Here is a 16,026-nt window from a genome sequence, read left to right on the forward strand (position 1 = left end):
TGGATGTGAACATTTCTCTTAAATAAATAAATAAATAACCAAAAAATCAATGGTTAAGTGGTCTATTTACACATGCATGAAGGGTACAGTGATATTGGGTCTACCATCCAACAAGCTTAGCCTTTTTTTCTAATTTCATTTGCCACATGCTTATGTCTGTCGATAACAGGTTCCGCCAGCGCCTCCACTTCTTGCTTTAATTCATCTACCTGCATTTGCAAACGAGAAGATGATTATTTATTTATTTTTAATTATTTGTGCAGCGCTGGAGAGTGTGATTTGGGACTAAAGCTTAGAAAAACCCTGCTAAAAGAGAGGTTTTAAGGCGTTTTTGGGAGAGCTAGACAAGTGAGATGGCAATGGTGAGAGAAAACTAACTTGGATGTGAAGCAATTTATGAAATCCTCTTAGTAGGCCTGTTTGGATGTCCACCAAATGCAAATAATGACTGCACGCACCCACAGTTTACAATGAGAAAGGGAAAACAATGCCTTTATTTTCATTGTCCTTCCATTCTCATTTTTGGTGCTTATTTCATTGCCACAGAATCCATACAGGTTGGGGTGCATTTCACTGCCACAGAATCCACATGGGTTTGGGGAGTATTCTTTTCCATTCTCAATCTGGTGAACGCCAAACAGGCACTAAATAGCTGGTAAAGATCATATTTTAACAACACAAAAACTCCACTGGACTCAAAAACCTAGTAGAATTGAGTTGGCTCAAGAACTTCGGCAAACTCTTCAAAACTCTTACAGCTTTTTATATTTTCTTCAACATTATTAAATATTTTATTAGTATATTAAATAATGTCGATTCATGTCACGTTGAGTTGAGTTTTGTTCCTGAGTTTTGCCGAGTCATTTTGAGTCAAATGGGGTTTTTTAAGTTTTGACTGAGTCATAACCGGACCTAGTTTTTTAAGTCTTGGTAGATCTGGTCGAACCAAGTTGAGTTTGTAAGATATGGTTAATTAAGATACAAACAGCAACTTGGTGGGCCCAAAATCCATCAATAGGACTGTTAATAAGTCAATGCACATGGAAAATCAGTGTGGCCCACTCAATTGGATGGTGATTAAGGGAAGTACATATAGAAGACCTTGTGGATGAAATCTATTGTTAGTTGTGCGTCCTTTGCTGTTGTTTTAGATACGCGCTCGACCATCAAGACTGCATCCTTGAGCTTGCTGTCATCGGGAAGCCGATTGGCCACCTCCGACAATACTGTCTCTGCTACGCTGGCAACCTCTTCCACCACTTCTGCTGCCGTCTCCACCACTTCTGCAACCTTTTCTACCTCATCTAAAAACATCCAAAGCCCAACAAAATCAAGCAAAGGCAATTTCTATTGTATGCCTAACATTGCAACGGTCAATTTCTTTCCCAATTCATGATGGGTCGATCTGGCCATATGGAAGGATGATCGGGACTGTTCATCTGGTGGGATCAGTGATTAGATAAGTATCAAATTGATTGAGTAATCTGTTGCTTTTAGCAACCTTCAACGAATGGTTAGAAAACCTTTTTAAACAATGGAAAGCCTAAATCAGATCGATCTGCATTGCTGTGACCTGTTCTATAGTGACCTATTTACAGCTGGTCCCACCTGATGGACGGTCTGGATCATTAGACATTGTTGACATGCAGGCGTATTGGAATAGCCTGCTTCACGGCAAGCTTGGACTGAGATATTAGGCTGGGGTCAGACCCAAGCCTAAAATTTAAGCCCATTTATTAGCCATGGGTTATGTCCAAGAGCCCTGCCCAGGTCAAACTGTTTAGGTTTCAAGGGCATTTTTATCATATATCATGCATGGTAGGGCACAGATCAGGCACAAAAGTATGTGGCCGGGGGTTGAGCTTGAGCTTGGGCTTGGGCATCTTTCTTTTGCAGATCAAGGGCCCATACAGGCTCAGGCCTAGGTTTCACTTTGTAGACTGCGCTTTGATAGATTTTGAACACAGGCCCTAAATGTTGCGCCACAGGAATTCTTACCTTCTATTGCTAGAAATTTCACCCATTCCCTCTTCCAAAACGGGAGAATTAGAAATAATATGGACCCAAACGCCCATCTTGTCCTGTGCCAAACACCAATCTTATCACTTTTACATGCAAAATTTTTATCCTATAACCAAGGTAAAGGAGAAAATTAAATAAAAAAGAAAAAAAGAAATAGATTTTCACCAAGTACGGAAAACAGGTTTTTGTCGAAGCGAAGCTGGTGGTTGGAATCTGTTTTCCCTACGTCAAAACCAAATACGTTCAAAACTAAGTTAGTGATGTAGAGCAGGTTGTGGACAGTTTCATGGCCAAGATGGATCAGAAAAGGCCCGGTCAACGATAGAAGTGATCCGGACCGTCGGACCTTAGATCGGGCGTATCTCGCAATCCGGAATGAGTTACCTGACGTAAAATATATGATTTTGGAGTAGAACGAGCTACTTTAGCCAACCAACCCTGCTACGCTGGGTTGCGCAGCCCGGAATTGGGAAAAACCCTGGATCGAAGGTCGTTTCCCTACTTTAATTTCGTTTTTACCATAAATAGTAAGTTTTAGTTTGATTATAACTCTTCATCTGTCGGGCTTTAGGAGTTGCGTCCAACATGAAAAGAGCTTAGAATAATTAGGGGAACAGTTTGGTGAAGCCAAATAGGACACTTACTATTTTTGGCCGAAAACCTTGCGTACTAGTAGACATCACGATTGTCTATAAATAGTAAGTTTACTATTTATAGTAAGTCGCGGATTCTAAGAGTTTTAGTTGTAGTTTGATTCTGATTTCTTTCTCATTGCTTGGTACCCCTATTTAAAGGGTTGTGAACTCATATTTAGTCATCAATTAATCAATTTCGAATTTCTTAGAATTTATTTCTATTTTCTGCTTTCTTTCCTCGTGGATTCGAGAAGTCTCTGTGAGGAGTCCAGAGAAGCTCTGTGGATTCGGAGTAGTTATCCCCATCACGTTCATCCCTGCATCACTTAGGATGGGCAATGTTAATTCTGTATTAGATGTCGGCAAACAATCCTTCCTTTTCACAGCTAAACAAAGGGGGTGGGGTGCCTCACAGCCGTTTCAATATAAAAACGGCCCTGTAGTCATTTGCGGTTTGACTCATGTTAACATGGATTGGCCCTGTGGTGACAGGAGGCTATGTTCGTCAGTGACCCATGCCATCATTTAGGCCATTACCCGTGCTATCATCCACAAGCATCCATGATTTATAGGATGGCATGTTTCATGTGAACCTAGCCTGGTATCCAAACTTGTGTGGGCTCCGAACCTACCCTCCCCACATGCCTATAAAAGGGGGCTCTTACCTTTAGAGAACAGAGAGTGAGAAGAGAGAGAGAGAGAGAGAGAGAGAGAGAAATATTCCAAGTATGCCTTCAGAGGTAGGGAAAGGTTCCAAAGAGAGCTAGCTAGATAGAAAATGAGAGAGAGAGAGAGAGAGAGAGACAGAGAGAGAGAGAGCCAGCGAGGAGATCCATTTTCTCAATCTTTTCTATTCTATTTCAACTCAATCTTCTATTTTATTTCAACTTAAAAAATAACGTTGTACTTTCAATATATTCTTTTGGGATCTCTTCCATTTTCCCAATCTTTTCTATTCTATTTCAACTCATCTTCTATTTTATTTCAACTTAAAAAATAACGTTGTACTTTCAATATATTCTTTTCTAATCTGTATATTTCAACCTCTTTATTTTGAATACCTAAGTTAGTAGGTTCTACTCCAACATCACATAAAGTACGATGCACAATCGACTCTCTTCATGATCTTCTGTATTGAAAAACGTGACTTAAAAGAGTAACAAAAAATGCTCTATTCTTTTTCTTTCCATATTTCCATCGAAAAATAATTTTTGCCATTTTATTTCTATTTTTCGTCTATCTATTACAGTTTAGACGTTTCAAATTTAGTATTTTACTGAAAGTTTTTTGAATCTCATTTGAAGCATATAACTTAACTTCTTCCTTTTTCTTATTTTTTTTTCCTTTTTTTTTTTTTTTTGTTAACTGAGACTCTTATCCGAAATCTATGGCACATATCTATTCAAGAATCACTCAAGTTAGGAATTTTTCGATTTATTATTATTGTTTTTTAATCTCCAAGCGATTTCATAGATTCTAGCCAATTGTGGATTCTAGAGCTTTCATTTTGGCTGGTGGCGACTTCGATCAATATTACATGGACGCGAGAAGGTTGACACGAGAAGGTTGCATGAGGTATCACAAATGATATAAGTATAATTATTAGTTTATCTTATCAACCACTCTCTGAGGTTTATGTATGAAGGTTTTAGTTATGGGTTTCATTAGATCTGGATAGACTTCAAATTTGGGCTTTCATATGTCATTGCTTGTATCAATCAAATATTTAAGAAATCATATCCTCTCTTCTCAACCACTCTGCAAGGTTCAGGCATGGAGGTCTTAGCTATGGATTTCACCGAATCTGGATAAAGATTGAATCTGGGCCTTTATATGCTATCACCCGCATCAACCAACCATAATACATTTTATGTTTATAAAAGACAGATGCTATGTAACTTGCCATGTATCTGGATTCTATCACATCAAAAATCTAAGTAAATTCTAGCTCTACATCTATCACTATATATCTATCACATACACACACACACACACACACACACACACACACACACACAGAGTTTGACTCATGCAACCATCAGACGGTTCGACCCAGATACTTAGTCCACAATATCATAGTTTAGGATGTATTTGGTTGCACCAAATATTATAAAATTTCATTCTATTTTTTATTTTTAGTTTTTTGGAAGACACGGGGTGTCCCCACCTCTTTTTTGAAGTGAGACTAATCCCTGCAGATACATGCAATCACCCACAACCATGTATATGTTGTAATACAAATGTCTTAAATCTGTTTTTGCCCACGTTTCTCGACCAGTCGAGTGACTGGCTCGACCGGTCGAGGGTCCACTCGACCAGTCGAGACTCGCTTGACTCGAAGTCTAGCGTCTATGGGTTTTGCTGTCTGTGCTACTCGACTAGTCAAGGGGTTGGATTTGCTCGACCAGTCGAGGGTTACGCAGATAGTGCGTAGATTCTGGATGAACTGCATAAATTTGAGGCGGTTTCATAGAGTTGTGGAATGGGAGTTTCCTAAACTATAAATAAGGGTCCCTATAGCTATTCTAGGGCATTCTAAGGCTTTCTAAAGGGATTCCAGGGCTCCTAAAAAGGTTTTTAGGATTTCTAAATGGTGTAGCAAGGGGTAATATTTGAGATTGTTCGAATCGGGTAAGTCATCTCTCTTGTAATTTCTTTTCATAGTAAATTTTTGTCGCTTTGTGCCGTGGTTTTTTTCCGTAAGTGTTTTCCACATTAAATCTTTGTGTTCTTTTGTGATTGCTTGGCGTTATTGGATTGCTATCCTAGATTTAAATTTGTGTGATTCTGCAGCACAAATCCCCAATAATGTATCGGGTAAAGCTAAGGAGGAAAATCGAACCCTCATCTATAGGGAGCAAACCTGTGATGAAAACCATTCACCCAAATATCATAAAATTTCATTCTATTTTGTACTAAATCAAACTATTAAAGTGACTAATTAACCTATAAGGTGTTTGGAGTAAAAAAAGAAGAAGAAAGAGATTACTGTCTTTTTTATTATTTATTATTTTTATTTTTTTTAAAAAAAATTTAAGAATAGCTCTAAAATCTGTAAACAGAACTAACTTTAAAAATAAGAGACAACCTAATATTAAAGATAAAAAATTCTATTTACGGAGCTCCATCATATAACTAGTATAAGCCTTGTACCTTAAATTTGTAACTTTTTTAAAATAGTATTTTTTTTTCTAAAATAATAAATTTACTAAAAATAAAAATAATAAATTACTTTAAAACTGACTTAAACTTTCTCGTATTCAAGAGTTGGTAAAGTAAATTGTAATCAATACATTTCCACACTACAAGATTAACATTTTTATAGTGATTTTTGGGTGAAATAAACAATGTTTCAATATCATCATTATGGTTAAATATAGGTAATGTGACCACATAATTGCAAGATTAAATGATCATTATCCATTTACATTTTTAATTTATTTAACATTGTAATTGGAAAACCCAACAATCTCTAAAAATAGCAAACAAATTTAAAAAATCATAAGTACATTTTAACTTAAAGCTTAACCTTTAAAATGGCCTTACATAAGAAATTGTTTGAAGGAGGGTGGCTTATGGTATTGAACTAGGTCAGGTCCTACCGAGTCTAAGTTGACTCAGACAAGTACATCAAACTAATGCGTGAGTCTTTAAAACCATGGGACTATAAAATAGAACTGAAGCAACCAGAGTATGGTAGAGTCATCTCTCTAGCGTACAGATGGCATGTAGATGTATTAATCAGAATCTTTCATCCAATAGGCCCTTCAACGGATGCCAAATAATTAGAGATACACATATAGTAGATGATCCTATCCATCTGATGAACATATCTGAAACCAACAGCTTAAAATAGAATTAGTCAATGGTCCATATTCAGACCATCCATGATTGAATTGTCCAATTGACACATCATCCTGCCACGTGTACGTTAAAGATAGCTTTACCATATACTGGTTTTTCTGACTCTACCGTAGACAATTTTCAAAATACAGCCATGGTTGAGCCTGATTCGGTCATCAGAGCCGGATGATAAAAAGGAAGGAAAGATGGAAAAGAAAAAAACAAAAATGAAGGACTTCAGATGAAGATAATTACTTCTTTTGGGAGCGTTTACTACTTGTTCCTTGTTCGGAATCTGATGACTGCGGCCGTTGATTCGTCGAGAAGCTATCTGCATGGCCGGTAAGGGACATCTCCGAGAGTCGACATGAGATTGGGACGTAGTCATTCGATCCGTAGCGAAGGATGTGACGGAGTTTGTGAAGGTTGTGAGAAGCAAGTGATCGTATCATAGACATATTCACTAATCCCACAAAATTAGATCGTAGAAAAACTGAAAATTGCAAAAAAAAATCCTCTTTTTTTCCTCAATGAAAATGAAATTAGCTATTGATTGATCGATGCGTGGACGTACATAAATAGGCAATGAAGGATTAAAAATTACGCGTTTGAGTCTTTCCAACCACGTACTAAAATGTTGCTGGCACGCCATTGTAGCGGCCCTGGCGTGAAAGGGAAGCGATGTTTTCAAACCCGGACCGACCGTTTGAGCCGTTCCAAACAGGTCGAGCCAACCACCATTGTAACTTTCTTGGGGGCATGATATCATGATGATGAAACGAGGCTGGATCCAATACACACGTTTTTACAATAGATTAATGTACAAATCAACATGTGGGGCCCACTGTGATGTTTTAATGGCATCGATTCCATCCATCGTGTGCAATCCCCTAATATGCTCCTTGGTACACAAAAAATCGGCTACTTCAAAACTTAGGTGGACCACACCATAGGGAACAGTTAAGGTGGCGATGCCCCCACCATTAAAAACTTTCAGATTGTTTGTGGGCCTACTGTGTTTTGAATATGCCATCTAATCCATTCTGAAGATGCATCCAACTATGAAGAATGGATACCAAAAAATGAGGCCGTTCCAAAACTCAAGTCGAATGTGATCTATTGAGATTTTCTTTTCTACGGTCGACATTCAACCATACATATAGATTTTAGGAATCATTCATTCAGCATATGTTTCTTGTCTATGTGGGGCAGCTAAAACATGGACAGCTCTGATAATCGGTCCACCTTCATATGTGGGCCCTATCGTAGCAACACATTTTGGTGATCCTTAGTCGCGACGTAGGAAAACGGCCAATCGTGACCGGTTCGACCGGATTTCATACTTCCTGAAAATCGGTTCATCGATCTTAAATAATTGGACCGGTTAAGTGGCGAATTCCGGTCCACTTTGGAAGAGCAGGCCGCGTTCTTTCAAGGAAGATACATCTTGCCAAACCATGAAGACTATCTCTTAGCTGACGTGGCACCGGATCCTTTAAGCATTGGGAAGTTACCAATTCCGTGGAAGGATTGCATAGAGAGTTCGTTCCGCCAGATATCAGGATCGAGGGCGTGTCGTCAGCAAGCGGTCCCATATGCTGAGGTGTCCCAATAATCTGAACCGTCCATCGTTACTGCCATAAATAAGCTATTAGCTTCATTGATTATTCTAAATGCGAACTGTTTATTTTTCATTGTTCTAAATTCATCTCTAGATAGTGATAGCCCCTCACGTCTATTCGGCCTAAGTTTCTTAGGTAGCGCATATAGCGTAGAATCAAAACATGGACGGTTCTGATCGTCTAATCACTTAACATGTGGGCCCAATATGTGGCGACAGACGTTAGATCCATAGTCGAGCCAGAGGGAAATTCTTGCTTAGAAACATCAGCGAATTACCGAATTAATTTCCTACAACAACGGTTGTGGAGAGCCCGTACAACAAAAGGCTCATTGGAGCCCAGAATGTTCTGTGCGTACGACATCTATGACGTCCATCATTTGTGACTCCTCATGATAGGATGTGAGGAAAAAAATCAGTCCGATCCAAAACTTAATTGTGCCACACCACAGGGAACAGTATGGATGGGAAGGCCACCGTTGAAGCCTTCATGGCCCACCGTGATGTTTATATGCCATCCAATCCGTTAATAAGGTGAGTACCACGAGGATGGATGGAAAAAATCAAATATTATCCTGATCCAGAACCTTCGTGGCCCCAAGAAGGTTCTGATGCCAGGTATCTCCATCCCAACATTTAGTTGTGGTGTGGCCCACTTGAGTATTGGATCGTCCTTATTTTTGGTTTTACAAACTAACTTGAGCTTTCGTAAACGATGGGAGGATTGGATTTCAGACAATTATCACAGGGGGTCCCACAGGTCTTTTTGTTGCACGGGCTCCCCACAACACTGGCGATTGGTGATTTTAAGATTGCGGGAGTGTATAACGTTGGGATTCGTTGCTCTATGGCCGTAGATGGATGGTCCAGATTTGACAAGTGTCGTGTGCGATGGAGTGGCAACAAACAGTAACTGACTCAGTTCAAAGAGATAGGGCCAATCAAAATGGGTATTGCTGATGGAGGAATGGTAGCTGTGCCTGCTACTGTGAGGTGAACGGGTACATTCTGATCTGAAATATGCGAGCAAGATCCAGGCCATTCATTAGATAGGCTCACTTTGAATGTGTCCTGTTCTGTTAATCAGTTTGCTCCGATCTCATCAGGTGAACCGCATCCGAATGAGAGAAATGAATGGTTAGGAAAAAGACTGACGGTCCATATTCAAAGTAGACGTGTGGCCCACCCGACGAGTAGAACCTTCTGATTCTGGGTCAGGATCCTCACAGCGCACCCTACACGGATGACACACTTTCAGCACCGAATTTTGGTGAAAGTCAACCCATACCTGATCTTGATGGGCTGAGTTTTAATGTTGGGACCACAGGCTACCAGGCTGGTGGGCCACAAAGTGATAATTTTCAGGTGGTGATGTCCCAGAATCCCACGAGTTGCTGTCTTTAATGGGAGATGCACCATCTCTCTCAATTGCACTGTAAGTTATAGCTGTCCTAGCTGCATTGGTTAACTTAGACATTGATCTAGTCCGTGGTAGATTTCTCATGCCACTATTAAAAAATTGCACTGATTGGAAGATATAATAAATCGTTGATCTGGCCTTATTTTCTGTAGCCATCCTTTTTCTAAGCCATGAATAATGTTGGGGAAAATTATACAAGTTTAAAAGTCGGCTTATGTAATGAACCAACTCTACTGATGGATTAGACTACCTAAGTGTCCCACTGCAACTAGGAGCACTATAATGGATAGTAAGCACTAAATAACAACGTTTCGTGTTCCAGATGGTGCACATGGTTGCCCCAAATGTCATGAAATTTCAGTGTTGATTAATCTAATTTGGTGCAACCAAATGCACTGTTAAAATACACAATTATATGTAGAGCTAGGTATGAACCGACTCACACCCAGATCCATATCTCAAGTGGTAGACGGAGAGAAGATACCTGGTTTCAACACTGAGGTCATGGGATCGATTCAACCCTTTCCCTTCTGGCACTCATCGGTCATCCCGTCCCATTCGGCAGGCGGCAGCAACCTTCCGGCCTTCGTCCTCCTCCTCCTTTCTCTTTCTTTCTCCTCTCATCTCCCGTCCAGCAAGTGGCAAAGAGGGTGGACTACACATAGGAAATGGTGGAGATGGAAGGAAGTGGCTTGCATACTGAGTAACTCAATATGCGTACTGAGTAAACTCTGTGAGGTCCACCATGATTTATGCATTTTATCCCCTCCGTCCATCCACTTTCATGACCCGATCCGAATCGGTGCCAACTTGATCCGACTCGGTATTTTTGATTGGTTGGACTTGGTTTGGATCAGCCCAGCCCAAACCCAAAATTGGATCGAGTCAGGCATGCTGGACTTGGTACCGAGTCAGATTGAATCGGGTTGTACCTAACGCGATCCGACTCGACTCGATGCCCACCTCTAAGGATCCAATACACACGTTTTTACAATAGATTAATGTACAAATCAACATGTGGGGCCCACTGTGATGTTTTAATGGCATCGATTCCATCCATCGTGTGCAATCCCCTAATGTGCTCCTTGGTGACAAAAAATCGGCTGCTACAAGACTTAGGTGGACCACACCATAGGGAACAGTTAAGGTGGGGATGCCCCCACCATTAAAAACTTCCAGATTGTTTGTGGGCCTACTATGTTTTGAATATGCCATCTAATCCATTCTGAAGATGCATCCAACTATGAAGAATGGATACCAAAAAATAAGGTCGTTCCAAAACTCAAGTCGAATGTGATATATTGAGATTTTCTTTTCTACGGTCGACATTCAACCATACATATAGATTTTAGGAATCATTCATTCAGCATATGTTTCTTGTCTATGTGGAGCAGCTAAAACATGGACAGCTCTGATAATCGGTCTACCTTCATATGTGTGCCCTATCGTAGCAACACATGTTGGTGATCCTTTGTCGCGACGTAGGGAAACGGCCAATCGTGACCGGTTCGACCGGATTTCATACTTCCTTAAAATCGGTTCATCGATCTTAAATAATTGGACCGGTTAAGTGGCGAATTCCGGTCCAATTTGGAAGAGCAGGCCGCGTTCTTTCAAGGAAGATACATCTTGCCAAACCATGAAGACTATCTCTTAGCTGACGTGGCAACGGATCCTTTAAGCATTGGGAAGTTACCCAATTCCGTGGAAGGATTGCATAGAGAGTTCGTTCCGCAAGATATCAGGATCGAGGGCGTGTCGTCAGCAAGTGGTCCCATATGCTGAGGTGTTCCAATGATCTGAACCGTCCATCGTTACTGCCATAAATAAGCTATTGTCCTTTAAACAAGCTTCATTGATTATTCTAAATGCGAGCTGTTTATTTTTCATTGTTCTAAATTCATCTCCAGATGGTGATGGGCCCTCTCGTCCATTCGGCCTAAGTTTCTTAGGTAGCGCATATAGCATAGAATCAAAACACGGACGGTTCCGATCGTCTAATCACTTAACATGTGGGCCCAATATGTGGCGACAGACGTTAGATCCATAGTCGAGCCAGAGGCAGACTCTTGCTTAGAAACATCAGCGAATTACCGAATTAATTTCCTACAACAACGGTTGTGGAGAGCCCGTGCAACAAAAGGCTTATTGGAGCCCAGCATGTTCTGTGCGTGTGAAATCTACGGCGTCCATCATTTGCGCCTCCTCATGATAGGATGTGAGGACAAAAATCAGTCCGATCCAAAACTTAAGTGTGCCACACCAAGGGGAACAGTAGGGATGGTAAGGCCTCCGTTGAAACCTTCCTGGCCCACCGCAATGTTTATATGCCATCCAATCTGTCCATCCACTTTCATGACCCGATCCGAATAAGTGTCATCTTGATCCTACTCAGTATTTTTGACCGGGTTAGACTCGGTTCGGTTCAGCCTAGCCTAAACCCATACTTGGATCACGTTAGGCATGCTGGACTCGGTACCGAGTCAAATCGAGCCGGGTTGGACCTAACTCGATCCAACTCGACTCGCCTCAATGCCCACCTCTATACAACAACGGTTAAGTTGAACTCTGGCGACCTCATTAGGGCCCATTATGATTTATGTTTGACATATCCGCCCCATCAATCAGATGCACTCTTTCATGGTGGGCCACAGTTCTAATTAAATTATACTACTCTATGAATTAGCTGGGCCGTATTGTAGATAACAGTTGAGAATGGATACCCATTCATTGAAACATTCATGATCATTTATAGGTATTGAGATGTGTTTCAGACATCCAACGCATCCATTGTGTATCCCAGTTGGACGCCGTTCACACCAAGTTTCAACCATATACAAAACTCAACGGCAGGCTCTACCAAGTACTTATTAAATGTTCTAGGCATGACTTCACGAGGTTTTTGATAGTGTGATCCAATTGGCCTGTACCTCATGAAACCCTACCATGAGCCATGGTCGCGGACCTGTTCTCATCCATTCTCATGAAAACATTTTGAAAAGTCATCACACTTGATGTGAGCCCAAAATCTGAATGGTTCATGTGATGTAGTACTAAATGAAACCCCTAAGGCCCAACTTTTATCATGATGTAAAACTTTGGTGGGCCATGGCAAAAGAAAATAATTTCCTCCCTTGATTTGCATTTCTCTTGGTTATGGCCCACCAAAGTTTTGGATTAGGGTGAAAATTGGTCATAGGGGTTTCATGGGGTGGCGCATCATATGGACTATATATACAATGCTCAACTGCGAATCGCTTCTCACCGGTTCTCCTGAGAGCTTTTTTAGAACTCATCACACATGAGGTAAGCCTAAAATTTAAATGGTCCATGTGATGCAATACTTTATGAAACCCCATGACCCAACTTTTTACCCTAATCCAAAACTTTGGTAGGCCTAGGCAAAAGAAACAGTTTCTTCCCTTAATTTGTATCTCTCTTTGTAATGGCTCACTAGAATTTTGGATCAAGGTGAAAATTAGTCCCCTTAGGTTTCATGGGATGTTGCATCACATGGACTATTTGGATTTTAGGCTCATGACATGTGTACAAAGGTGCACATGTGCATAGGTGAGCGTGCCGCGTGCACACACATACACACACATGGAGTCATGCTCACTTTGCACCTCTTTAGGTGAGCACATGTGTGCATCTCTGGACATGTGTCATGGGCACAAAACTTGAATAGTTCATGTGATGTGTCATCGGCCCATGAAACTCATAGGGCCTAAATTTCTACCCGATCTAAAACTTTGGTAAGCCATAACAAAGCGAATGGCAAATTAAGGGGGGTAACTATTTCCCCTTTTCCATGGTCTACTAGAATTCTAGGTCAAGCTAAAAGTTAGGCTTTATTGGTTTCACGAGATGCCATATCACATGAACCATTCAGATTTCATACTCACATCACTACAAAAAGTGCTCATAAGTTTTCGTGAGAACCAGTTCTCTCTCTCTCTCTCTCTCTCTCTCTCTCTCTCTCTCTCTCTCTCTCTCTCTATATATATATATATATATATATATATATATATATATATATATATATATTTCCAACCTCCCATGCGTTTTCTACCACACTTACGCAATCTTTCAATCTTTCTCAAACGGTCAAATCCAATTTAAGAATACGAACATAGCACGTAATACTATGATACCCATGTCCCATTTCTAAAATGAGAACCGGGGGGCTAAAAGGATTAGCACTACATCAGCGACTTGGTTCCACAAGTGAAAGATAGTTCCACCATGTTAGCTCATGATGCCTTGTGCTATCTTCATCTAAACCTTCCAATCTTAGAAGTTTTGCTCTTGTGCCTTTGCTAAAATGGTAGAATATTTATAGGTAAAATATCAATATTCTCTTGCGTCTTTGTTTTCTTCTTAGCTTAGTAATTCCATAAGCAAAAGATGTTGACACCCATGTCAGCCCATGAAGCCTTGTGCTATCCACATCTAAACCTTATAATCCAAGAAATTTAGCTTTTCTATCTTTGTAAAATGGTAGAATTACAGGTAAAATATCATTCTCAAGAAACTAATCCCACCTTGTACGAAATGCCGTCCACTCAAGCTCATACAAGACCTTTCGCCATATAAAGAAAAGGAAAAGGGAAATGAGTTCAACCACCCTCTAATTACTATATTTTTACTAGATTTGGGATGTGGATGTTAGAGGACAAAAGTAATTAATGATAGGGATAGAAATGGGCCTAGCTTAGCCTAAGCTCAAACCCAAGCCCAAAACTGGTCAGGCTCAAGCTCAAACTAGCTGGCCCCAAAAATATTGATCAAATCCCTATTTTCCATGGTGAATGCTCCAAATTCATCCAAGGTCTAGATTCAAAGTGCATATAGAATAGAACACGCGTACACCTGAATTAATGCCAGACCACGTTAGGAAAAATGACCAAAGCCCAAGCCCGGCCCAAAAATTGACCGGGCCATACATGCTAATGGCCAAGACCAGCTCACGTGCCAAGTTAATAGGACCAAGCTGGCCCAATGCTACCCCTACTCGCTGAAGGCTGTTATATTCTTTTCAAATCAATGCATTTTATGGTAATATACCAACCAAAGACCGTTTAATAAAGTTATAGTGTTTGAATCAAACCACTCAGCCATTAAAAGAGCTGTCAACGGTGATTACTACTCATTTCACTAAAATTAACCGCTTGGTGATACCTAATGAAAGTACACCCCTTGGTGCATGTTAGTAAATCCCATGAACAACTCAATTCTTCTCCAGGGCCCTATAAAAATGGTTAAGGGAGTGTTTGGTTGCACCAAATATCATGATATTTCATGACCAATCAGACTAATTTGGTGCAACCAAACACACTCCATGATTTTGCATGAAATGGTATATTTTTATGGTGGAAATCCCATAATTTCATCCTTGTTTCACTAAGAAGTGGAAGTTCAAGAAACATTATGGAATGGATGCAATCACAGCAATCGATCATTACATATTTATTTCCTCTCTTATTTCTCCAGCTATGATAATGACCGTTGATCAACCATGCACGTGGCTCGACGCTGTCTGCTCGTTGATTTATCTATTATACTTCATCACCGCCATGGAGTATTGGCCATGCATTTTGGTTGATTTTACCTATCACCATATCTTGAATTTCCTGCTACGCGTGATAATGTGGTAGGAGAACATGCATGATATCCTGTCTGTTCATAAGTACTGGGCTCCCATTATTTACATTCAGTGGTCCAGAATCTAGCTTGTCAAATCATCAGGTGGGCCACACGTATGAAAAAGATGGATCATGGTTCACATTCAAGGTAGAAGCGTGGCCCACACGATCACTGGAGTAGGAATAGTAGCTTTCATTACGTTCTCTATCCGTTTCTACAAGAAGAAGTCACTAACAATATAATTACAAATAGATAACATGCATATTCATTTCTTTGTTCATTACAACATGATCTAACTAACTAAGCTGATCTTTGTCTCGTGAGACTAAATAGCCACACGTGCCTTTGAAATTCATACGTGCTGACCCAACATGTACCTACGCACACGTGCTTATTTCTCCTTGAGCTTATCTGGATTAACGACGGGCTCCACCAGCGTCTCCACCTCTTGCTTCACATCTTCAACCTGCATTTGTGTTAGAAAATAAATCATCAGCTTCTCAACACACTCACACATACACAATCAATAATATTGGGTGGGCCCCATGTGAGTATTTTCATGGCCGTTTAATCTTAGATGGACGGCTATGATTTGACACGTACAGGTTGTTAGAAGTGATTAGTCATTATCCATGTCTAATTAGAAAGCAATTAGATAAGAAGCCATTAAACAAGTGTAGCCTAAAAATGTGTTAATCTCATTTTAAATAACGATCATTACATATTAGGGAGTGTTTGTTTGCACTAAATTTCAAAAAATTTCACACCAAATTAAATTATCTTGAATTAGCTTGATTTATGGGATCAAGGGAAGACAAAGGGGCGATGTACTTGATGGA

At 40.2% G+C, this 16,026-nt stretch overlaps 1 protein-coding gene across 2 annotated transcripts; it reads right to left on the bottom strand.

Annotated features, from left to right (window-relative positions):
• On the bottom strand, positions 1 to 7,035 carry LOC131242372 (uncharacterized). Of its 2 annotated transcripts, XM_058240966.1 has the most exons (5): positions 6,756 to 7,035; positions 2,188 to 2,244; positions 1,999 to 2,081; positions 1,102 to 1,304; positions 1 to 209 (listed from the first exon to the last, which is right to left on the bottom strand). In XM_058240966.1, the coding sequence occupies exons 1-5, from the start codon at positions 6,956 to 6,958 to the stop codon at positions 117 to 119; spliced, it is 639 nt and encodes a 212-aa protein (XP_058096949.1). In that variant the 5' UTR covers positions 6,959 to 7,035; the 3' UTR covers positions 1 to 116. The 2 variants fall into 2 exon arrangements, with proteins under 2 accessions (XP_058096949.1, XP_058096950.1); XM_058240967.1 differs by lacking the exon at positions 2,188 to 2,244.
• Positions 7,036 to 16,026: the final 8,991 nt, after the last annotated feature.

Source organism: Magnolia sinica, chromosome 4, assembly GCF_029962835.1.
Source record: "Magnolia sinica isolate HGM2019 chromosome 4, MsV1, whole genome shotgun sequence".
Lineage (NCBI taxonomy): Eukaryota > Viridiplantae > Streptophyta > Magnoliopsida > Magnoliales > Magnoliaceae > Magnolia > Magnolia sinica.